The sequence below is a fragment of the Cricetulus griseus genome, chromosome 6, assembly GCF_003668045.3.
Source record: "Cricetulus griseus strain 17A/GY chromosome 6, alternate assembly CriGri-PICRH-1.0, whole genome shotgun sequence".
Classification (NCBI taxonomy): domain Eukaryota; kingdom Metazoa; phylum Chordata; class Mammalia; order Rodentia; family Cricetidae; genus Cricetulus; species Cricetulus griseus.
Genome location: NC_048599.1, coordinates 94,663,122 through 94,688,232, shown reverse-complemented (window position 1 = coordinate 94,688,232; position 25,111 = coordinate 94,663,122). Strand labels below are relative to the sequence as shown.

The window sequence follows — 25,111 nt, the reverse complement described above, 5'->3', positions numbered from 1 at the left end:
AGAAGTCAATTCTCTCTTGCTATTATGTGGATCCTTGTAGGGGGAAATGCTGGCCACACCTGCGTGAGGGCTGGACCAGGTGAAGCTGTCCACGCCCACTTTGGGGCTGGTACAAGTGACGCTGACCACACACACTTGGGCGTAGTCAGAGTGACATAGCAAAACTTTAAATATGAGGGTCGCACCCATGCTGCTTTCTCTGTTCCTTCACCTGCCTGGTTGTACAGGACTGACTCCATCAAGTGAGTACTTTCCTAATAAATATCTGCTCATCAAACTAGCTCTGACTTCATTGCCAAATTAATTGCGTTTCACATTACCTGGTGTCAGGGGTTTTCATTCTGAACCCATGGGTGGGTCGTGGCTTTTGGTGGGATTTATTCCCCTGCAGCATTGGCACCCAGGTAACCTTTCATCTCTGTAGGAGCCGGGCACAGTGGCACATGCCTGTAGTCCCAGCTACTCGGGAAGCTGAGACAGGAGGATCACTTGAGTCCAGGAGTTCTGGGCTGTAGTGCCCTATGCCTACCAGGTGTGGCCAGAATTTCCCCCTATAGATCCTGGGGATCGAATTCACATCATCAGGCTTGACAGCTGGTGTCTTTGTCTAATAAGCCATCTTGCCAAATTAAAAATGAATCAACATCAATTTTTCTTCAGAAGAACCTGTAAATAAGCAGCAGCAGACCCAATGCCCGATGTACCCTGCCTGCCAGCTTTCATGTTTAGAAATAAGCATCTTTCCTGGGTCAGTCAGTCACAGAAGTAATTGTTCCTGGAATGGTGTAATAGGGATGCCTCAGTGCTACTACACAGGGCATCGTCCCTCCTTTGTTCTACAAGGGGATTTCAGCAGACTTCTGTAGGAGCTCAGTCCAGTAAACAACAGATGTTATCAGTGTTTGTGGACAGTTTGAAGAGGACGACTCCAGGAATGACAAGATGGCTCAGCAAGCAAAGGAGCTGAGTTCAATGCCTGGAAACCAGAAAAAGGTTGGAGAGAACCAACTCCCAAAGGCTGTTCTCTGACCTCATTCACATATGTTACATAATGTGTGTGTGAATGAGTGCCTGCACACACATACACACACTGACAACAATGATTTTTTTTTTTTTTTTTGGTTTTTTGAGACAAGCTTTCTCTGTGTAACAGTCCTGGCTGACTTGGAACTCTCTGTGTAGACCAAGCTGGGCTTGAACTCACAGAGATCTACTTGCCTCTGCCTCACAAGTACTGGGATTAAAGGCATATGCCACCACACCTGGCTAACAATATAATTTTAATAAGGAGAACTACTTCAAAAATAATATTCCTATTTCTAAAATGTTTGTATTCCCTTTTAAAGAAAATGGAAAGTTACTCAGGTCTTGCCTTATTAGCTATTTTGTACTAATATTTTGTACTAATATGTTATAATCTTATACATTTTTATGAAGGTCTCCTACTGAAAAATGAGAATATTTATTTCTGAAGCAATAATACCATAGCTTGAATTTAAAAAGTATCCTCATAAAGATGTAGATTTGTTATTTCTCTATTTACAAATACATCTGTGTCAACATAATGCTTGCCAGGACTAAGATTTTAGCTGAGTTCCAGAATGCTTACCAAGCCTCAACAGGTCCTAGGTTTAATCCTCAGCATTGCAAAAATAAGACTAAAATAGTACACATTGATAAACCAGCTATACATTTCTAATATTCAGAAATTGTCTGTGTTTTAATAAAATGTCTAGTCAAAAATATATACCAAATGCCACTAAACTGATTCTAATTTGATATTGCTACCCATATAACTTTGGCTGAAGCATAAACAAATGCATTCCATCAAACTTCCCAGGCAGAGATTCTTTTTAGTTGTATTATAAAGTGATTTAGGAATATTTCAAGAATAGAGGAGAGCAGGATGAGAGATACCATAACAGAGGGAGATTCATTTAGATTCGAGGAGAGATCTGGCACTAGGGAGATTTCCAGAGATCTATAAGGATGACACCAACTGACAACCTAAACAATAGTGGAAAGGCTACCCTAAATGCCCTTCCCCTATAATGAGACTGATGACTACTTTATATGCCATCCTAGAGCCTTCATCCAGTGGCTGATGGAAGCAGAGGCAGACACCCACAGCTAAACACTGAACTGAACTCTGGAATTCAGTTGCAGAGAGGGAGTAGTAAAGAGCAAAGAAGTCAAGACCAGGCTCGTGAAAACCGCAGAATCAGCTGACCTGAACAAGTGGGAGCACATGGACCCCAGACTAATGTCTGGGAGGCCAGCATGGGACTGATAAAGACCCCTGAACATGGATGTCAATGAGGAGGCTTGGGTACTCTATGGGGCCCTTGGTGGTGGATCAGTATTTATCCCTGGCATAAGAAAGGACTTTGGGAGTCCATTCCACAGGCAGGAATACTCTCTCAGCCTGGACACATGGGGGAGAGCCTAGGCCCTGCCCAGGATGATATGACAGACTTTAGGGATTCCCCCATGGAGGGCCTCACCCTCCCTGGGGAGCAGAGGGTGGATTGGGGGATGATAGGTGGGAGGTGGAGGAGGAGGAGAGGAAGAGGGAGAAGTGATTTACATGTGAAGCCGGCTTGTTTCTAATTTGAACTAAAAAAAAAAAAAAAAGCATTTACATAGTGGTATGTACAATTCCCTCTACATAGACTGTTCCCTAAGAGCTAATGAACTGAACAAATATATTCTTGGGACCAGTGGTTGCTCCTCTGCAATGTACTCATTGTTCTTACTGGTCACCCAGGGAACATTGTCACACAGCATAAAAACATGACCATTTGTCTGTGTTGATGTCGGTTTCCCATGTTGCCACAGAAGCCCACGTTGGACCATGTGTTGAGGTTTGAGGGTCATGCAGAGCTGACCCCACCCTCTCACCTGAGAGTTGACCCTGATCCTCTCAGCACTGGGACAGCAGACCCCCATAACCTCAGCACAGGAGAGGTGGCACTGCCTCTCATAGGAGAGCTGCCCCCACAAACACACACTTGGGGAAGCTAGTCCCCCCGCCCCATGACAGGCATGGGAGAGTTGGCTCTGGCCCTCTGGCCTGAGGTGGGAGGTCCTAGTAGCCCAGTCAGATAAACTCAGCTACCACCCAGGCACACATCCAGGGCTTTGAGTTGGCACTCCCCTCATCCAGGGCTTTGAGTTGGCACTCCCCAACATCTACCCCATCTGCTGGAGTTTGTGAAGGGACTGGTCCTTCAGTACCATGGCTACAGGATTTCCATGACTCACTTAGAGCAATAGCAGGGTATCTAAGAGGAGTTTGGTGAGGGTCCAGAATTGATGGTGTACCAGAAACCAGAGGCCTTGAACCTGACCAACAAGTCGTTACCCAAAGAACATTTGCAAGTAAAGCTGTTTGGACAAAAGGGTATACTGTATGATACATAACAGCTCCCAAAGCCACTGAGATGAATGAAGAGACAATGGAGAGGCAGGAAAGCCAGAAAAGCAAAATGTTGTTTGTTTTGTTATTGTTGTTTGTTTTAAAATTAATATTCTTATTTGTATTTTCAGTTTATTTTTAGTTTTTATTTTTATCACTTCTTTTTTAGTTTTCTTTTGTGGAGGACACTACACGGGTGAAGGGCAGATACAGAGATACTGAGTAATGAGTGGGTTTGGGTGTTTGATATGAAATTCTGAAAGAATAAAAAAATATATGACACTTTTTGCCCTAGCTCTTAGCTCTTGCTATAAGAAAATATTCAAAAATCTAGTTTGATTATCTAGTAGTTCAATGTGTTATCAACAGTATAAGTAGAATTTTATATCTGCCAAGCACAAATGTAGAACTTCTTTCCACTTTCTTAAGATTATTTAATCAAAAATATTTCTACCTTACCTTAATAAACCTAAAATATTATCTTTATTCTAACTCTCTCTCTCTCTTACACACACACACGTGTCTAAGAACTAGGGAAATACAGAAAGCATAGAAAGAGAAACTGCATGCATCATCTATTGCAGTTTGTGTGTCTGCTGTAACTGTTTTTCTTTCCTACCAACAGTTTGATTTCCTGATGCCTGGGCTTTTATTGAGCCAATAGAATTACTATTATTACTAGTGTAATTGTTAGTATTCTTCCGCTCCCAGTTTCCTGGTGAGACAAAGACAAGTTTTGGTTATAAGATGGCAAAATACTTGCCTGACCTTGCCTTGGTCACAAGACGTCAGATGCCTGCCTCGTGACAAGGAACCAATCAGAAGTTAGCTGGTGGTGCTATGCTTTACGGCTCTGGGTGTGCTTTACAGACAAGTGCACAGTAATGACGTGCAGAGCATAGCAATCACCCTGGGAGGGCCTATGGGCCATAACAACCAGTTGACCAATCACCACAGGGCAAGCCTGGAGGCACACCAATCCTGAGCCTGTGCATATCCCTAGATACTCCCCTTATGCTGCCCTACAAGATCTTTATGCCATGGCTTTGAAGCATCTTTTCTAGCCTTCTGCCATGGTGGATGGATGAAAGGCCCGAGCTAACATGGGGTTAGTTCATTAAACAACTGCAATAAAACCTCTTGCTGTTGGCATAAAAAAAATGGCAAAATACTCAAATTTGCATAAAACATTATATATTGAGAATAAAATCTTATAAAAGAATTAGAGGCTGCCTTGGTGGTTTATTTTAGGGGAACTTATAATTAAATGAGCTTTTTAAAGATGAAGTGATGAGAAAAGTCTTTAAATGAACAATTTTGATGTTAGAAGATTGTGCCCTTCAAAGTCTAGAGTTAAACACAATACCATGGATGGTGGAGCAGGAAGCAGCACTCATCTCATGAGTGGCCATGACCAGGACACTATCATAAACTACTCTTTCTGTATTCTCACTTCTTCGCTCAATTCTTTCAGCCACTCTGCTGAAATATTGTTTTTTATGTTAACGTAAACATGAATTTACCACCCTCATACAAATGAGAAAAGCTAACAGGCACAACACCCCCCACAGAACCAGACCTGCAGGGATACAGCTGAATGGCAAAACTAGCATATGTAATGCCCTGGATTCCATCCCCAGCACTGAGATGCCCCCAGTTACTTCACAGTTTTTGTGTTAATTCACAGCCTAGTGTTTCTACAGTGAGACTTCTGATAAGCAAAAAGCCAATGGGACAATGATCACACCCTTCTACACCTAGATTTGCCATGATAGTAGCCTCATTTATTAGAAATGCTTAGAATTATTTTTATATAGGTTTAAAAGATAGAAACAATTCTAAAGAACTGATACAATTACAGAATTTGAATTTGACTATGTTTTTTGCTGTTTAGTACAATTAAACATTTAAGACACTTAAGTGTGATACAACTTTGCAACTAGTGCTGAACTTTATTTGAACTCATTTTGATCTCACTCCCAGCTGTAAGACTATAATTAACTTCACTGGATATCAACAGCCCATAAACCAATTCTGACTTTGAAAGATTGAGTAGATATTTTTCTGATTTTTCTAAGAAAGTATCGCCAGTCTATCCTTAGGACTTATGACCAAAAGGTGAGAGGAAAAGAAGAAAATACAATTCTGAGTATTACCTTTCCATTGTTCTCTCATGACTGACCATTCTAATGAGATCAGAGTGCATTTTCATCTGTGCCAAAAGTGCATATCTGACCCAAGATCCACTTGTCACTGTCCTTCCACTCTAAGACACTTAGGAGAAAGCCGTGGCAACCTTTTAAAGATTCACAAAATAAATTCTTTCAATGTGAAGGTCTACACCCTCAACTCTGACCTTGACATATTTTCAACAGTCGAGTAGCAGTGTTCATAAGTCCATCCTTGAGTAGTTTTAAACATCTGTTAGTATATCCCACGCCATGCCTGTGTCTTCCTGCTACAGAAAAGATACTGTCCTCTATTTCATGACCAAGGACAGCCAAGCTTCTCTAAATATGAGGTGGGAAAAGGAAAGAGAACATTTGTCGAGGCCTTTCAGTCACTGGCGTATTCATTTATTTGCTGTGCTAATATTTACTTGCCATGTGCCAGATTCTAGGCTCTGTCCCAGGACTGTAGGACATCTGATGGACAACATGGCCAGTGCAGAGGGTACAAAATAGTGACACACAGACAATCTGCATTCCTGTGTGTATGTGTGCTATGAAAAAGAAGCATATTATATATGAGCAATGCATCACTTGATGGTCTAAACCACTCTGGCTGTCATAGTTCTCTGTGGAAGTGGTCTTCAAGTATGAATCTGGGAAGGTGAGTTATGGTCATCCAGTCAAGAACTACTTTTTGCTAGCTTGATTTAAAAAGAAATTAAAGTACACAAAAGAGACTTCAGAGGAGCATCCAGAGACGTGGGAGGAAGCACAGGAGGGCATGGAGTCACAAAAGCTGGAAAAACAGGAAATTCTAAGAGGGAAGAAGGGCAATCTCTGTGTCAAATGAGCCTCAAAGCTGAGGTTAGTTAAGAAATAAAAGGATCCATTGAATTTAATTGGCAAGGAGATGACAGGGCCTTGAAACAAACAAGGAGAACGGGGGCTTTCAAAGCCAGGACACTTCACTTATCCACTGCACAAGAGATAAAGACAGAGGGTACTGAAGTGACAGGATGATGAATTTGTTAGGGGGAGGATGAGAGCCGTTTCTTCAATGGCTCTTACTCTCTCACCAAAGGATGGAGTGATGGTGTCAGCTGTGAAGCATGAGAACAAGGGACACAACTGTTCGATGTATGGAGAAGGGAGAATAAGACTGATGTTTTCAATGAAAGGACAAACTTTGTAGTAGGTAAAATTGCCACACAAATTGCTTCTCCAATGACGTTTCTTTCCTGAAGTGGATCAGTCACACTTTTGAGTGATTTACTCCACTGACTCTTATTGAGAATTTGTCACAAAAAGAGAAAAGTGGGAATTAAAGATGTTTTCAAGAAAACCACTTATTCCTGTAAACAATAAAATCTCACATAAATGAAGAAGTCAGGGGCTGGACAGATAGTAAATGGCAGTTGATGGGCAGGCAGTCTTAAAGGAGTAAGGAAAATCAGTTACTGTTCCAGAATGAATGATCTGGAAGAAAGAGCAGAAGTAGTTGAAGTGTGGGATGCTTGACATTAAGATTATAAACCAACACCATCACCACATGGTAAAGTAAAGCCTGCCTGTGGAAGAGTATAGCTGAAGAACAGGGCACCAGGTGAGTGAGTAGAAGTTAGGATGTTTGTCCATCGGCTGTATCACAAATCATCCAAACAGCAACAGAGTGGATGCTAGGCTTGTTGGCATAACTTTCTGATGGAGAAAAGCCTAGAGACAACATGCCCTTCAGAAGGCTTTTTTTCCACTACGCTTCTAGAAATAGGGAGACGGGAAAACATCTGGGGATTAGGGCCAACCACATCCCCTCACCCTGATGTTAAAGTTGCCCAAAGGATTCCTTATGGATCTCTAGAGTCTTACTGTTCCTAGGATGTTAAAAACAAAAGCCATCAGAATCCTAGTTATCCGAGTTTAGTGATAAAACAGGAAGTGGAAAAGGGGAGTGGGGGAAGTGTCATAAGAACAATTCCTGTAGAATCAGAATTTAAAAGGCTAGAAGTTTCTAATTTTACTGGTATGAATGCATTGTAAGGTGCATGTGGGGGACCGAATATCTCTGTTATGGAATATTTTGGGTCCCAGTCTCTAGCTGCTGTATACAGCGGTGGCGCCGGGAAGCTCCGGCCCACTATTGTATTGTTGTTAATGCCAGTAAGGCTATTACTGTTCACCATGGCCCCAGGGTAATATGCCTCTTATTTGCATCTGTATGTGCCTAAGCATCTGAATAGGCCCTCACCTGGGCGGAGGAGCTGGAGGTATGTGAATAACTTGTGAGGACAGAAAGTTAGGAGTTAAGAGGCAAGCAGCCAGAGCAGCGAGGGAACAAAGAGAGAAATGGTTGCCTCGTGGTATTAGCAGGATGGTTAAGAAACACCAGAAAAGATGGCTAATAAAGAAATGACTCTAGTTCCACAACATGGAACTGAGAGCTCTCTAAAGATGAAAAGATGCCTATGTTTGGTCTTTATCACCGTTGGGTTGCTCGGAGCTTCCAGGTCCACACACCCCCACTCAGGTAGAACCTCATGGACTAAGGCTGAGACATGCTCAGCAGCTAGAGACTGGGACCCAAAATATTCCATAACAGAGATATTCGGTCCCCCACAGGTGCATTATCATACATTGAAAATAATCAAACACAACTAAATAGATAAATCTCATAAGCAAAAGCTGCCAGTGACAAAAGGTACACTGTACAGTTGATCTATTTACACAAAGCTGAAGATTTAACGGCACTAATCTTTGTAATAAAAATTTGGACCCTGCTGGTGTAGGCTGGAAAATCTCTACAGATGACAAAAAATATTCTTGATCCTAGTCTGAATGATGGCTGCACAGATGCAAACATTGTTAAAACTCAAAGCAGCACTCGCTTGGTATATTTGTTCATTTTACTCTAAACTAAACTTTAGTAAATACCCATTAACCAAAAAGTCACAGGACATTCTTTTTATGTTTTTCCATAAAACATGAAGTGACTAGCAGCTATTCATCAGATATTTAAAATAATTTTTATTTTGTGAATATTTGCATAAGGCAAAGTGTGTGTGTGTGTGTGTGTGTGTGTGTGTAGTTTTATTTGGGGTTAGAGAGAAAAATGTGATGAAGTTGACTGGCCAACCTAGGTAACAGAAAAAGTTTTGAAAACCAAAAGTAACACGAGCTCAACTCAGCTATAAAAATAAACCTCAAATTTTGTAATAAAGCTCTCAATTCATAATGATTTGTGCTTTGTAGAAAGGAAATTGCTTAAGATTGCAAAGACTAACATTGTGTCACCAACAAGAGGAAATTCCACTGATTTCTTCAAGAATAGATTTTTAGAGATATTTAAATAAATTGTTTTCCATGATGCTTTGGAGGTCTAAGAGTCATTCAAATTGCCTAAAATATGAGTCAATGCAATTTTGTCTTCCCTTAAACTGTTTTGTGATGTCCTTAAAGTGAAAAAACAAAGGGGCAAAATGGGCTCCACAGCCATGACAGCATCATGTCTGCCCACTGCCACGTGTAGAAAAGAGGGAGAAATGCTTTATCTTTTGATGTGCCCCTGATGTACAGGAGGTCTGAGAGAAACCACTTTCCATTACATTTTGAAGAATGGGAGGATGGATGAACTAAAACCAACTCCGAAGCCCTCATGCTGGCAGCCTAGGAAGGAGAGGGTGCTGCATTACTCAAGGTGGAAATTTTTCATTAAGAGGTTTTTTTTGTTGTTGTTAAATATTTGGAATGTGGATAGAATAGGTAGACAGGAAATAGAAATATGCTATTCTTCCTGAAGAGTTAGCAGAACGAACCATGGTCAAAGACGTGACGAAGAACCTCTGTGAACAGATGAATTCTAACAGGAATGAACCCTTGTGAAGAGAGAAGAGGCCCAAGCATGAGAGCCTTGGGAAGTGCTGTGCCTGTGGACAGAAAAACTAAGACAATTTTACTAACAGTTCAAGGAAGAGAAGGTGAAAGAAAGAGAATTGGTTCAAAATGGCAGTTTCCATATGTAACGGGTGGGTTGGGGGAAGACCTGCAATTGTAAACTACAGTACAATCACAAAAAGTGCTATTTGCCCATGCTAAGTTTCCCCATTTGTGCCTGGTTAATTCAGCCTCTGTAGTTAGCAAGCATTTACAGAAAGGAGAGCAGAAGCCAATGCAATCTGATATTCATATTGGGAAAGACAAGTGAAGTCATTTGGTCACGTACATGCAACACATCAGAATTTATCAACTATTGCATACATAGAACACATCAGAATTTATCGACTGTTGCCTCCCTGGAAAATTTTGTATATTTTTAAATGTTAATACCCATAAATCAGTTGTCATCACACACACAAAACTAGAATTATTTTTTGTTTATTTCAATTTAAAGGCCAATAACCCTGGCCTGGGACTGTAGCTTAGTTGTTAGAGTGCTTGCTAGCATGCATGAAGCCTGGGTTCCTCACCCACCATGCTTAAAACTAAGTGTGGTGGTGCCAGCTATAATCCAAGTACTTGGGAGGTAGAGGCAGGAGGATCAGAAGTTCACATTCATCTTTAGCTGCACATGGAGTTCGAGGCCAGCCTAGGTTACACAGACCCTTACTCAAGACAAAGTTAAATCAAAATACAAATGTACAAAAACTATACCCTTTTGTTGAATGAATTAAATTTTCCATGTTGATTTGATGAAATGACTCAGTGGAATGGAACTGAATTTTTTGCCACATCCCATACTGTGTGAATACAGAACATCTATTTCTTTTATGATAGTAGATTTACAACAGTAAAATACACTCCTAAATTGGAAGCTGTTCAGAGTCATAATCTCCAAAAAAAAAAAAAGGGAAAAAATGTTAAGTGTTAAGGCAACAAATAAACTAATTGGAGGGAAATAATGTCTTTCTCAAATTCCAGACACAAACAGCTTGACATTTTGGAAAGGGGTCATAAAGTGGGTTATAATGATTTTGTGGCTTCCTCATTTCCTGTTTTATCATGAGCCTTTTCAGCTGCTTCCTTTCTCCAAAGAATAAAACTGAGTGTGAACAAACTACATTTAGTTTTAAAAACATGTGACCATGTCAATGTTTTCCCTCCAACAAACAGAATGTACTCTGGCTTCCCTGTTGTTTTCCTTGCTCCCATTATATAGGCAGAGGGGGGCATTTTGAAAATGGGAACAAAACACTGATCCCAGGGACAGTGCATCTACTCTGAAGTTTCCTAAGTGGATCTGTATTTGTTACATTATTATTGTTGTTGGTTGGGAGCTGTTTGTTTGGGTTTTGTCATTGTTGCTTTTAGTTTTTGAGACTGGGTTTCTCTTTGTAGCCCTGGCTGTCCTGGAACTCACTCTGTAGACCAGGCTAGCCTTGAATTCAGAGATCTGCCTGGCTCTGCCTCCCCAGTGCTGAAATTAAAGTCATGTGCCACCACACCCTGCCCCAAGTGGATCCATTTTTGTATATTGTGTTATTGATGTCTTTGCTCATTGACACATTGAAGTTCTAACCATAACTTTCAGACAAACTAACAGCTCGCACACACACTTGGCAAGAAATTCTGACTGACTAATTGGGTTACTGAACAAGAGAGCTTTTTAGTTTGCTTTACACAAATCCAGCAGAACTAGTGATCCTCTGAGCAGCACAGGCACGGACAATGTCTGACTGCTTTTATGTGACAGCAAATGGTCCTCATTGGATCACCAGGACTTAGAATGTTCTAAATAAGCACCCAGGGTGAGCACCCTCTGGAAAGCAGGATTTAGGATGCCATGAGTTCCTAGGGGGCATCTGTAGCCTAGCTGCTTAGCAGGTTGAAATCCAGCTATGTCACGAAGTCTGCTGTGTGTGGATGGGGTACTTACTCTTCAGCACCTTTTCCTGTCACAGGATCAGGGTGAGCGGCTGGGAGCTGATGGAAGGTGTGGAAAATCATGATGCAGCGGTGGCACCTTTGGCTCAGCCATGGTCATTGAAATGAGCACACAATGCTAATCAGAGTAATGACTGCTTGCTCCCTCTATACTCTCCAATCCCTCTCCACCCTTGCATTATACTAAAACAAAAATTCCAAATTTAGGGGCTGGAGAGAAGGCTCAGTGGTTAAGAACACTAGCTGGTCTTCTAGAGGTCCTGGGTTCAATTCCCAGCAACCACATGATGGCTCATAACCATCTGTAGTGAGATCTGGTGCCCTCTTCTGGCTTTCAGAGATACATGCAGACAGAACTCTATATACATAATAAATAAATAAATAAATAAATAAATAAATAAATAAATAAATAAATCTTTTAAAAAATCTTAATTATTATAAATCAATTACTTTTACCTAAGGTAAGTGGTTGGTAGGGTCACATTTGCTGGACAGTACCACAGGTGAAATACTTGCCAACCTGATGATAATACTGAATGGATGTCACCAATGAGTGACCAATTTGTATTTCAAACCTACTCATGAATTGACAAATGTTTCCCTTTCACTTACAAGGTGCCTGACTAAACACAGCCTACTGACCAAAATCAATAAAAATTACCAGAAAAAAAAAACTATGTAGAAACTATGCAGCCTTTAGACATAGTAGCAAAAAAATAGGAAACAACCCAAATACCCAGTTAGCATTATGTAGGGTTATGCCTGGTATGTTTAATGATGGTCTGTGTTAACAATGAAAAAGAAAACGATTGTGTGCATCGTGAAGAGCCAAGAAAGCCACTGTGCAACAAAAGGCAAGCTTTATTCACACAAACTTCAAGACTGGGCAAAATTAAACTGCAGTATTAGAGGGCTGACTAGAAGCCACCACTATAAAGAAATGTGAATGTGGCAGTGACTCATAAGCTTCCAGAACACTGCTAACATTAACTTTCCTGGTGTGTGGTCTCTACAAGACAGTGCCTACAAAAATGCACTAGCTTATTTGGTTTGTTTGTACTTTTTTGCACTTTGTTAAAAGGTTTATTGTGTGGTAAGATGAAATAATTAGACCCATTCTTCCTCACTGATCATGCCCTGAGGAGCAGGCATGAGGCAGCTCCTTAGGAATGCTCAAACAGAAACAGCAGAGAGATAGGGAAGGAAACGGCCCATCACACGACAGTGCGTTCATCATGTTTCTTTGTTTATCGTCTGCCAATCTGTTTCCATACAACCTGCAACCTGAAGTGGGCATTGCAGGTCTGGCTAGGCAAACACTTTACAAACAGAGCTACACCCCCAGCCCTGAAAAGTTATTTTTAAAAACAGTTTTGCATTTTTAAAATCAAGTTAAATAAACACTTACCCCATGAAGGGCAACCTTATCCCTGCATATTTACTCTTGAGAAATGAGCATTAATATTCATACAAAATATACAAGTATTTATAGCAGTTCTTTTTATGCATGCCCCAAACTAAAAAACCTAAATATTATTCAAGTAGTAAAGAGATAAATAATTGATATACTCAAATAATTACTTGTTCCTCAACAAAAGGGATAGATTGTTAATACATGTAATAACTTCAGTGATTCTCAGAGGCATTGTTCTGAGTGAAAAAAATAATCTTGAAAGACTATATACTCTACAATTGAAGCTGCATCCCTACATACCAACTGACAATCACCCAAAGACATCATAGTGCCAGAGAACAGGATAGTGCTTAAAAACAGGTGAAAACTTGCATTATATAAAAAATATATATATATATATACCATGAAGGAGAATGGTGAGGAGTGAAAGAATTACTCTGTATCTGTGTGAGTAATCTGTGAATTATCCTGAACTGTGGCCACATGAATCTATACATTCATGAACATTTTGTATACCAAACTGTTAACTAAAAGGTCAACTTACTAAATGAAAAGTCAGCATAGATAAGGAAATCATCTTTATGTTTACTTTTAAAATGGGACACAAGTATTCAAATGAAACTTAAGAATTAAGACCATATCAAAGATTAATTACCCCACAAATGAAAGCCAGGAACAGCAATGTACTCACCACTGGTCGGCCCCCGGCAGTGTCCAGTACTGGAATCCATAGGAAAGTCTGAAAGATGATAAAACAAAGAAAGAACGATAACAGTTATACTTCAGGAATTTGCCTATAAAATGTAATTCTGTGACAGCTTGACTTGGATAAGGACCAGGCATTTCCAATACATGGCCCTTCATTAGTGCTGTGAGGTAGCCCCACTATTGGGGGTTGAATAAGGATGAGGCCTTTCTTGGATGTGACTGAAAGTTGTTGTCCATGAATCCTAGTCACCTGTGCATAAAATTATAGCATTTAATAAAAACCATGTTCTCGAATTTCATTAACACTGTAAATGAATATTCTGTCTCAGTAAAGCCCACATAAATATTAGGTACTGGCCCAATATGTGTGACTTTGTGACAGATAGAACCAAATAAATACACCTTGTCAGTGAATGGCTGTGTCATGCTCTACTGGCACAGTGTCTATGGGAAATCCAGAAAGAACTCCAGGCCCTTTGTTAAATGCAGACTAAACAGTTTGGTGGAAAGGAAGCCTAGCACTTGTAGATCTCTCAAGCCAGTACAATTAATAAATGTGGCAATAATTAGGATTTGCCATTGGTTCTTTTCATGATGCTGCAATTCCAGAAAATGGTAATGATAATGGCCTTCTGTGTTCTAATTAGGAGAGCAGCCTCTAATGAATTGTGCTGTGTGTCCCTGCAGAGTGCCATGCTGAGAGACACAGTAACTAACAGTGGATTCTTGCTGACACTCAACCCACACTTTCATATAAGAGTTGTATACTTGTATTAGCACTTAATGTTAAACAATGCCTTTACTTAGCCCGATAAAACAACACATTCTTCCTCTGTCCTAATGCTCCCTAGGTCATAAAAAACATGAATGGGGAAGGGTTTAAGATGCTGAGTATGCTTCGGGCATGCTAAACACGGGCTCTACCACTGAGCTACACACGTGGTCTTAAGCTAACATGCAAAAAGCTGTATCAGAGGAAAAACAAAGGTTCCCAAATAGATGAATAAACAAGGAATACTAGTTCTACAAGCATTTGACATAAGCCATTAACTTGATGACTTTTATCCTATTCAAACGTTATCTGTGATAAATTTACCCAAGTTTTAAAGTAATATGCCAATGTTGCTGTTCCTGAAGAATGATGAGATGCAATGCATCTGGTTTATATAAAACAACTTCCCTGAAGATAAATGAATTTTATTGGTTCACATTTAAAACATTTAGCATTTAAAGTTTATATGAAATGAAAAAAATACAGCTTCTTAGAGTGGGGAACCCCTATGAAACAGTTGAGCCAAGGTGAATGCTTTCCTTATTATGTGTTCTTATTGCCAGAGATGTTTCTGTACTTCAAAAAAAAAAAAAGTTAGAACTGCTAAAGAAAATCAGACCTTTCTGATCACTTTTCTTCTGATAGTCAAAATTTGAAATTCTGCCATCAAAATTACCCTGAATTGAAATGATAGCTACTGTGTGATTGTTAGATTTTGTGCTTCAAGGATTTCTAGTGAAGTCACAGAGATTTCTGAAAGAGCCTATATGAGAACAGTGCTGCAAAGGGACGTGGGTGACGAATCCAGCACCCTTTATGGAATCTGAATGTCCTTTGGCATGGCTAGAGTAGAGATTGGAGCAAACAAAGTGTAAATCTAGAGAGGAAGAGGGGTGCGAATCTAAAGGAGGCGATCTAAAGGATGTAAGCAATAGATACACATTTCTGAAAAATCATTTTGCCAGAAGATGAAAGAGGAATACTGCAGATAAAAGAGGCAGTCATGGTGTGTTATCATAATCCTTATAGGTACAGGGAGCCCAAAGAGAGTGACAGGGAGAGAAGGAAGAAATCTGATTCTGCCTAGAGTGCTGCTGCTTGATTGCCCTGACCACCAGGGATGAGGAAAGACAGAATCAAGGCAGAATCCCAAGCCTGAACAACTACAGCATAAAGCATGCTCCAGAAGAGTAAGTGTGGAGGCCAGGGAAGCATGAGCTCTGGGGGGCTCTGAGCCTAAGGGACTCAGATTAGATGACATCCTCTCCTATCTCAACAGTGCAGCCAAACAGTCATTCTTTATCTCTTGGAACCCATTGTCCTGAGGGCCCTTTTATTCTTTTAAGCCATAAGTCAACACAATGGAAATACTTTGTTCCTTTAACTTTAACCTAATGAACAAAAGACACAGATTTCCCACAAGATCAAAATCCATTTTCTTAGCAAGAGAAGATGATAGTGTTGACCAGAATGTGGTATGAACCCTTGTTTTCTCACACACTGAATTAATTTGACGAGTCACTTCTTTGTGTACCTTTCTGGTCTTTCCTATAAAATAGGTATAACTGCTGACCACGAATCTGTTATGCGACCTCATATGCACAGCTCAGATGACAATGCCTAGAACATGGATGTGTAGTCAGCTTTTATTCAGTCACCACTAAGGATCCTTGTCCTGAGACAGCAGGTTCTCTCCCTGGTGTGGTTGCTGTTAAGCATGGTTTCTGTGCTTTTCCTTTTACCAACCATTCATTTCGCTTGTTATACACCAATGCCAACCAATGTCAGTCAAGTGACATGCTGAAAATGAACGACAAAACCAACTAAGGGTTTGCATCGATAAAACTATGATTGTTTATAAACTTACAGACTGAGGCTAGTACTTAATTATTCAAAATTGAATGCCTACGAAGCGGCTCTTACTCTAGGCTACACATCTAGCAGAAAGACAAAGGCCAAAGACAACATGGTCAATTTTTCTCTTCCATCAATTCTTTCAAAGTTTGGTAAAAGGGAGGCAAAAGGTGAGTGTTTAAAATAAGTTAGGGACAATCTAAGATTTCACTAGCACTGACAATTGGGTTATCGATAAGTAAAATTAATAACACAGACTCTCTTCCCAAGCCAGGAAGAATGCCTTTTGGTATCGACATGATGGATCCTCAGAATCGTGTTTTTCTCTCTAGCCCTAACTTAAAACTTTACTTCTTTCCACCCTATGTTCTTGCTCACATCCTCCCTTCTTGGTATTTGGCCCCTCAAATATTTGTAGACCAGGGCTAGCACTGAAGAAAAGGCTGCCTGTTCCTCAGAGAGTGGAGAGATGATTAAATGGCCAATTCTGCATGTGAAAGGTGGTAGGGCTCTGCCAGGCCGCAGCCTGGAGAATATATTGTGCAAGAGCTCGGGGGAGCACGTTAGCACTAACCAGAAGCCAGCAATAACCGGCTGTTTTTAGAGGGGATTTTAATGATCTTGGCACAGCAAGCTATAAGTGTTCCAGAAAGAGATGCACAATATCCTATCGTTTATATATTTAATAAAACGTTCATTCTTTTTTTTTCTCTTTGATGAGATTGTGACTTTAATTAGGATTAGTTATAGGAGCCTGGATAAGGGGTTACTTAAATCAGGAAGAGCCACTTACCAATGGCCACACTATTGAAGAAAATGTCTCTCCCTTCCCTGCAACCATAACCTGCCTATAGATACTCAGGGAGGAGTGGAGCCTCCAAATCCACCTCCCCCCATCACAGCAACTATTAACTGCTTATAGGTCCTCAGGGAGGGGCAGAGGCTTGAGAGTCCCTTCCCCAATAAACTATTTCTAGTTAACAGACATCAGTCAAACTACTCTTTTTTCCCCCCTATTATTACCATAGGAATTTACTCCTTAGCCTGAATTCTAGCTTGATTTGTATGGTATGAAACATTAATTTTCTATATTCAAGAGAAATAAAACCTGTTTCTCCTATTGGATCCTAGGGTAAATCCTGCTGTCCAGAGCAGAATCCAAGACTGGGTCTGCATTTGTCAAGTTAAAAAAAAAAAAAACAACGCAAAGGAAAAGTGAGTCCACTCAATACAACAGCAATAAAAATAGGAAAACTGCAGCAGCAATTGGTTCAGTGATCTCTTGGCGACAGGTTCAAGACCCAGCAATTCACATGCTGTCAAGTCCTCACCTTGCCCTTAAGATACAGACACATTTGCCTTTACTTACATGTAAGGGTTGTGAAGTCATATCGTTTCCCTATAGCCAGAGTGGCAGGGGCCCGAATACCTGGTTTCCAAGCCTCACTCACTATGCAATCTTTTTGTTTGTTTGTTTTGTTTTTGTTTTGTTTTGTTTTTCAAGACAGGGTCTCTCTGTAGCTTTGCAGCCTGTCCTGGAACTCATTCTGTTGACCAGATAGATGGCCTCCAACTCACAGAAATCTCTCTGTCTCTGCCTCCTGTGTACTGAGATTAGAGGCATGTGCCACCACCACCTGGCTTCACCGCGCAATCCTAAAGATTTGCCTAAATGTCTCAAATAACCAGCAGATGTCTACAGCCATACTACCCTGACCGCGCCCAATCTCGTCTGAACAAATAACCACCAGAATGGCCAAAGTGAGATAAGCTCTCAGATAATAATACTCAAAGTCCTACTTTACAACAAACACGAAATATACAATAAACTTAACATAAAATTATTAGCTTTGGTTGACGTACCATGTGTTCTTTATAAAAATTTGCTTATGCTTAGTGCTTGAGAAGTAAAAGGTAGTCTGAAGCATCAGTCTGCTCCATTCAGACTTTGTTCTGTTAAATGCCCTAAGCTTGTTGCTGAGTCACAATATGTTAGGTATAAACAGAGAACCATGAATGGTATGAATGGACTAAAATCCTCCTGATTCAGGAATGTGAAGATTTATGCCATTCTTTAAAGAAATCTCATTTTCATATCTGGTTAAATAGAATCTGGTCCTAAGACACAGAGATTCTGCTTATACACGAAGGAAGGGGAAAAAAAACCCACTGTTTTGTAAACTATTGTATTCCAATAAACCAAAGAATAAATTAAAATGATGGCATGTGGTAGTTTTTTTTTTTAATTTTATGTGTATGGGTGTTTTGCTTGCATGTATGTCTGTGCACCACATGTATGCAGTGCCCATGGAGTAGAGGTTCAGCACCTGGTTCTGCACTCTAAGGTAGGTATGTATGTATGTATGTATGTATGTATGTATGTATGTATGTATGTATGTGCACCATATGTGTGCAGTACTCAATGAAGCCAGAAGAGGACACTGAATCTCCCAGAACTAGAGTTACAGACTGTTAAACTACCATGGGGGTACTAGGAATCAAACCCAGGACCTCTGGAAGAAGAGTCGGTGCTCTTAATTACAGAACCGTCTCTCCAACTCCATGCTGCAGTATTAAATAATTCCAGGTTTCTGACAGTTTCACCCAACAGAGGTACTGTGTAATTTTCAGTAGACTGGAAGCCAGGGGGCTCTTCAGGACAGCATGCACCTCTCCAAACCTGTCCTCAGCTCCTAGTTACTGTTTCATATAGAAGTGAGGGTTGGGAGCATCCTAACTATCCCCTGCCCTCAGGCACTTTTCTTCCAAGGATGCTGTCAGTAGAACAAATGCTCTGAAACTTACTTTAAAGCATTTCAGCAATCTTATCTCCTGGACTCACAAATCATTCCTATGCATGTCCTATTTGAGTGTGTCAGTGAGGAAATCATCCCATGTTTAGTCTATGGTGATAGGTAACTCAGGGATGCCAAATGAAAACTGCTTCTCACCTCCATTGACTATGGCCTTTGAGCACACTTAGACTTGCAAAACCTCATTCATTCCAGGTCCTTCTATAGAAGGTTTAGGCTTAGGCTCAGGAGAAAAGTTTGTCTTCTCAGGGGAGCATGCATTTCAGAGGGAAACACATCATTCCTAGTGCTTGGCCTGAGAAGAGTGTTAGCATTTAACTGACTTTAACAGTGTCAAGCCAGGATAGCAACTGCATCTAGTTCTAACAGTGTCTGCAGAGCCTATGACTCCAGTCAGTGCCAGAGTGCTCTTTTAGCCAAACAGTAAAAAGAATGTTTCTTTTGGATTACCTTATAAAACTAGCTCTTGATGGTTAATTGGCCTTCAGAAGACAGCTCCTGTATTCATGGTGCTAAGCTAAGTAAAGTGATCACCAGGAAGTTATGAGATCTTCCTGTTCTGTCTTCATTATTCGGCTCTTTGTATTATTCTTCCCTTTCACCCACTCTAAGTTAATGACCATAATTTTTCTGAATCAGCCCCGAAATGACTGATTCATTAACTACGAACTGAGGATATGAGCCTAGTTTGAGCAAGCTGAGAAACAGAAAGAAATGCTGATGTTGATTAGATGAATAGAGATGATACAACCAAGTGAGACACAGCTGAAAACAACAATCCCAGGAGCCTCTGAGAGAGGACCACTAGTTTGCTTAAGCTTTACCTTTAAAGTACATGAAAGGGAAAATCTGAGGTTTGGGTTAATCAGTCTGGAAATTTCGAGTTTACTGGACTGAGTTGGGGGCCTTGAAATTATGAATGCCACAATTAGACCAAACATCAGTGACACACAAATGGTGGTAAAACCCATTGAACGTAGAATTATAATTCAGTTTTATCGTGGGGAAAGTGCTAATGTGTGGGTAGTGTACACACATAGAGTACAGATGGGATAAAGGGTGAGATTAAAAATAAAATTATATAAGGCTATGAAGATAACATGCTTAAAATATAGCTCCATTTGCCCTTATTATGGCCTTTACAAAATGACTTGAAGGCACTCAGGCTTGTGAAAAGGGTCTGTAATTTCAGTTCCCCAGCTATCGGGCTGAAGTGAGCCACAGAAGCTAATTAGCAGCACATAGCAGCAATATTTCATTGCTGTTTCGGACTGGAATTATCTATTTCGTTGAAAGGAGGGGGAAAATTAAGGTGATAGTATTGACGACATTGGGTTTTGAGCAAACACATGTCACTAACAGATCGCTGTGTTAGAAGTTTATTGGCATTATCTTAGCACTTTTAATGATTAGGAGAAAACCAGGGTTTCCGCTTTTCTGAGGTATCCATACAATTGTTAAGTGGTGAAAACACTAAAGATAAAGCAACCCGATGATTGATTCAACCAAGAAACAAAGAAGAAAGTTAAGTGTGGGGACTCATTATTCCTGCTGGGCAGGGAAGGAGAGCTGTGGAGGATTGGTGTGAAGAGTGGGGGACGAATGGATGAATCAGACCACCTGTTGGAAGACACTCAGTTTGTTTCGAAGGATGATAAAGTGATTCTTTTTGTTTTGTTTTTAAGTAAAAGAACAGGACTAGATGGTTAAGGAGAGATTAAGTGAACTGAAGAGCAAAGAGCGAGCAAGAAGATAAAGGCAAATAAATAACTAATTCTTCCTAGGAGGTCGGGCAGAGTTCAGGACTCACCCGCTCCGTCAGCGGTGACGATGGCCTCCGGAGAGATGCACACACCACGGTCATACACCGGCAGCTCCTCGCAGGCCAGGCTCTCCGGCCACGAGTGGCGGTACTTGATGAGAATGGGCTCGCAGCCCTGCCGGGCGCGCTCGCACACAGACTTGCAGGGCTTGATGGGCTCGTGCTGGAAGTCGATGGTGCAGATGGGTGCATACATGGCGCAGAGGAAGAAGAGCAGATCCGGGCTGCAGTGGGTGCCCAGCAGACCTTCGAATTGTTCGATGGCCAGGATGGCGTTAGCCTGGGTGCTGTGGTGCAGGTGGTTGGGCATCTTGGTCATGTTCCAGGGCAAGGACTTGCACAGGGGGATGCGGACGGGCTCACAGGCTGCTGCCCGGGCTCTGGGGACATGGAGCAGGCACAGCGCAGCCAGGACTAGTATCCCGCCAGCCCGTAGTAGCAGCATGCGTCCGCGGTCTCCACAGACCATGATGCCGGCAGGATGGGACGGGGCTCAACTGGGCGGAGGACGCGACAGGCGCGTTCCGCGGTCTGCTGCACTCCGGGGGCGAGCACAACGACCCAGGAGCTGTTCCCTCGGACAATCACAGCTCACTCGGATACGAGTCCTCCAGTCCTGTTCACGCGCTTGGAGAAGCCTGGTGCCTTGCCGCGCTGGCTGCTTTTCCCAGGCGTCTAAGCCTCTGGGCGAGGCAGCATCTATTTATTCCTCTCGCTCTGGCAGAGGCATCAGCCTTCGCACATCAATCAGATGAGAGGGGCAGAAAAGGAAGCGAGAGAAAAATGAAAACAAAAGTCGAATTCAGCTAAGGGACTCGGAGCTATGGGGTGTTAACACAAAGGTGTTGGAAGAAGCGATGAATTCTGCAAAGTGAGAAGGATGAGGGAACCTGAGGGAGGAGACTGGGGGCGGGGGGGGGGGAGAAGACTAATGCGAGCGGAGGTAGGAGTTTGCCAAGTCCTGCAGGGTCGGGAAGATCCTGCGAGCCGCGGGGGGAGCTCAGGGGAGGTCAGAGCCTTGGCTTGCAGCTGTGGCTTCCTACCTCGGCTGACAAGAGCTCCACCCCGTGGTCCCCTGCCCTCCAGCTCCTCCTTCCCGGAAGGCAGCGAGTTTTCCTGGGACTGGAGGTTGGGTGGGAACTTGCCTAACAGTAAGGATGCAGTAACCCTAGGTAGCTCCAGAATGATGCTCCCGCGCACTTTTACCCCTCTTTTCCGGGCTCCAGCTCCAGAGATGAACTCCTGGTCCCCACGGGAGAACCGGTCTCAATGTACCCACGGAGGAGTCTACTCGCCCCGCCCCGGGAATCCACTCTGCCCTACTCTCCCCACAGCTATTTCCTCACTGAAAACCAGAGAGCATCTCTGCCTGCGGAAAGTTAGAATGGTGTCTGGAAGGTGCGAGCAAAGACTCGCCCCCGCCCCCCCCCGTGCCCCATCCCCCAAGCAGTGGCAGGCCCCATCCTGCGAGAGCTAATGACCCCAGGGGTCTGTAACTGGAGAAACAGACCCTCAAAGGGGGAAATATGTGAACGAATACAAATAGACCCACCGGAACAAGAAGTTTACTTACTTCCTTCCTTCCTTCCTTCCTTCCTTCCTTCCTTCCTTACTTCCTTCCTTCCTTCCTTCTTTCCGAGTTTCTCTTTGCCCTGTAGAATCGGAACTTTTGAGTTTTTCTTTCTTAAAGCTTAAGAGTGGAGACTAATGCACTTGAATCCCGCCCTCTCCCCAGGATTTCTCACTGAAAATTGCTTTTATTATCTAACTCTTCCCACAGGCAGTTTCATCTAACGGGACATAAAACGGTGCAAACAACCTACCCCACACAGGTAATGATAATAGTAAACAGGAAAACGGTTCTCATCCAGATGAGTTCAATCCGGAGGAGAAAATAGAAAACAGATCCCTCACAGGCTACGCCTTCCAAAAGTCTTCCGTTTCCACCCCGGCTGTCCCCTTGGCTTCCACAGCATTGTACGTGGGAAGTCCTGCGGCGGCCCAACCACTGTGCCCCTTCAGAGGAGAACCATCGAGCAGAGGGATTGAAGTGTCAGAAGACAGCGGGTGCGGAGAGGCAAAACCTACAACAAAGCCTGACGTCATTAGAACAGTCCTGATTTATCCAGCCTTTCTCCGCTGTCAGTATTAGGCAGGGAAAGTCGGTGTCCACTTCCAAGAGCACACAGTGGGATACGGATTTAATCCCCTGCACCGGCTCAATGGCACTTAGGGAATGTCAGTGGCTGACTTGAGTTTATGGAATTTTTATCTCTAAAATGATCATTAACAGCCGTCTGTGAGTTCAATGTTTTCAGAAGGAAGTGTGTCCACTTTATAGGAAATCAACAACAGATGGCGGCTAGGGCAGCATTTGATTAATAAATAAACTATTCCTGATTTACAATTATTCTGGTGTCATATAAAAAAACAAAGCCAAAAGTTATATAAACGAATTCAATAAAAAAAAACGACAAGGCACAAACAAAAAAGATTGAGTGGGGGGAAGGTTTATACACAGTCAACATTAGAATATCCGGGGGCTTTACTGGGCAAAGAAATATAGGAGGGGTTTGTGATAAGTTTCAAGGTGAACGATGAATATGATAGGTTGTTAAACATGTTTTCTGTTCATCTCAACTCTTTTAGGGGAAGAAATGAGCTGAGTGTTTGAATGGTCCTGTCACTACCACCACGACCAAAAAGAAAAAAAGTCCAATATAGAGTTTATATTTACCAATTTTTTTGTCTTGTGAGAACTATGAGAAATTGATTTATTTGATTCATTGATTATTTGTCTGAAATACAGTTTTTTTCTTTCAGATTTTTTAAAATTTTAATTAGAAACAAGATTGTTTTACATGACAATCCCAGTTCCCTTCTCCCACCCGTCCTATCCTACCACCCCCCCCACAACTAAAACCCTACCTATCACATATCCTTTCTGCTCCTCCTCCTGGATGGTGAGGCCTTCCATAGGGGGGGGTGGAATCGGGCCTAGCCCCCCCCCCCCCCGTGTGTCTTGGCTCAAAGTCCACACCTATGCTAGGGATAAGTACTGAGCTACTACAGGAAGTCCTGTAGATTTCCGAGGTTTCCTCACTGAAACCCATGTTCCTGGGGTCTGGATCAGTCCCATGCTGGTATCCCAGCTATCAGTCTGGGGAGCAAGAGTTCCCCATTGTTCAGGTCAGCTGTTTCTGTGGGTTTCACCAGCCTGGTCTGGACCCGTTTGCTCTTCACTCGACCTTCTCTGCATCTGGATTCCAGTTCAGTTCAGTGATAAATTGTGGGTGTCAGCTTCAGGAAAGAGCCGGGTATTGGTGGCACACGCCTTTAATCCCAGCACTCGGGAGGCAGAGGCAGGCCGATGGATATCTGTGAGTTCGAGGCCAGCCTGGTCTACAAAGCAAGTTCCAAGACAGCCTCCAAAGCTACACAGAAACCCTGCTTTGAAAAACAAAACAAAAAAAGAAAAAAGGGAGTTATCTAGCTCATGGTTTCAGAGATTTTACCGAATGATTTGTGCAGCAGAAGAGTCTAACTCTCATGATAGGCACACTTGGCAGCAGAAGCCTGTTCCCTGAAAAGCCAGGCTACCTAGAAGAAACAAAGACCAGCTATGCTGCCTGGGAAGGATACCCTCCCACACTGCAGGCTGTGCTGTGTGCTCCAGGTTTCCAGCTTTTGTGAAGCTGTCACCCATGCTGGGGTGGGATTTGGTGACATAGCTGTGTTTGAGCCATTTCTGCTCCTGAAGGTAACTCCACACCCATATTGTTGCAATTAATCCAATAAAACTTATCGGCTCACTAAATTCGAATTTGGAAATATCCATACTTTGACCTGCTGTTAGTTCCCTATCTGAGGTGAGTTGATATTTGTTCATATCCCTCTAGAAATAGTGTCACGTCACATAGCCTCCCCCTAAAATGGTCTACAGACTGTCCAATTCCTTTGAATTCCACTTTAGGAAAGTCTCAGCATTTCAATGACAGCTTCCCACCTAATAGCCACAGCAGTGTTAAGGGGATGGAATCTCAACCCATGACATGAATCAGGACCCTCTGCAGGAGCTCAGGAGACAGATCAGAACTGAGCAGGGCTCCTTCTAAGATTTCTGAAGAGTGCGTTGATTTAGCGTGTGAAGATTTGCATTGCCCAGAAGTTCTCTGGTAGTACTCCTTCTGCCGCTGCCCAAGGGTGCTTAGAGGACCCTAACAAGGCACCCTGTTAAGGCTGAGGTAATGGCTAAGTTGGTAAAG

At 42.2% G+C, this 25,111-nt stretch overlaps 1 protein-coding gene across 1 annotated transcript in view; it reads right to left on the bottom strand.

Annotated features, from left to right (window-relative positions):
• The window catches only part of Frzb (frizzled related protein), a 32,212-nt gene extending 10,897 nt beyond the window's left edge, over window positions 1-21,315 (bottom strand). The window contains exons 1-2 of the mRNA XM_027420071.2: window positions 20,835-21,315; window positions 13,569-13,616 (exon numbers count right to left, since the gene is read on the bottom strand). Coding sequence (XP_027275872.1) covers window positions 13,569-13,616; window positions 20,835-21,315 — 529 coding nt within the window. The remainder of the gene's footprint in view (window positions 1-13,568; window positions 13,617-20,834) is intronic.
• Window positions 21,316-25,111: the final 3,796 nt, after the last annotated feature.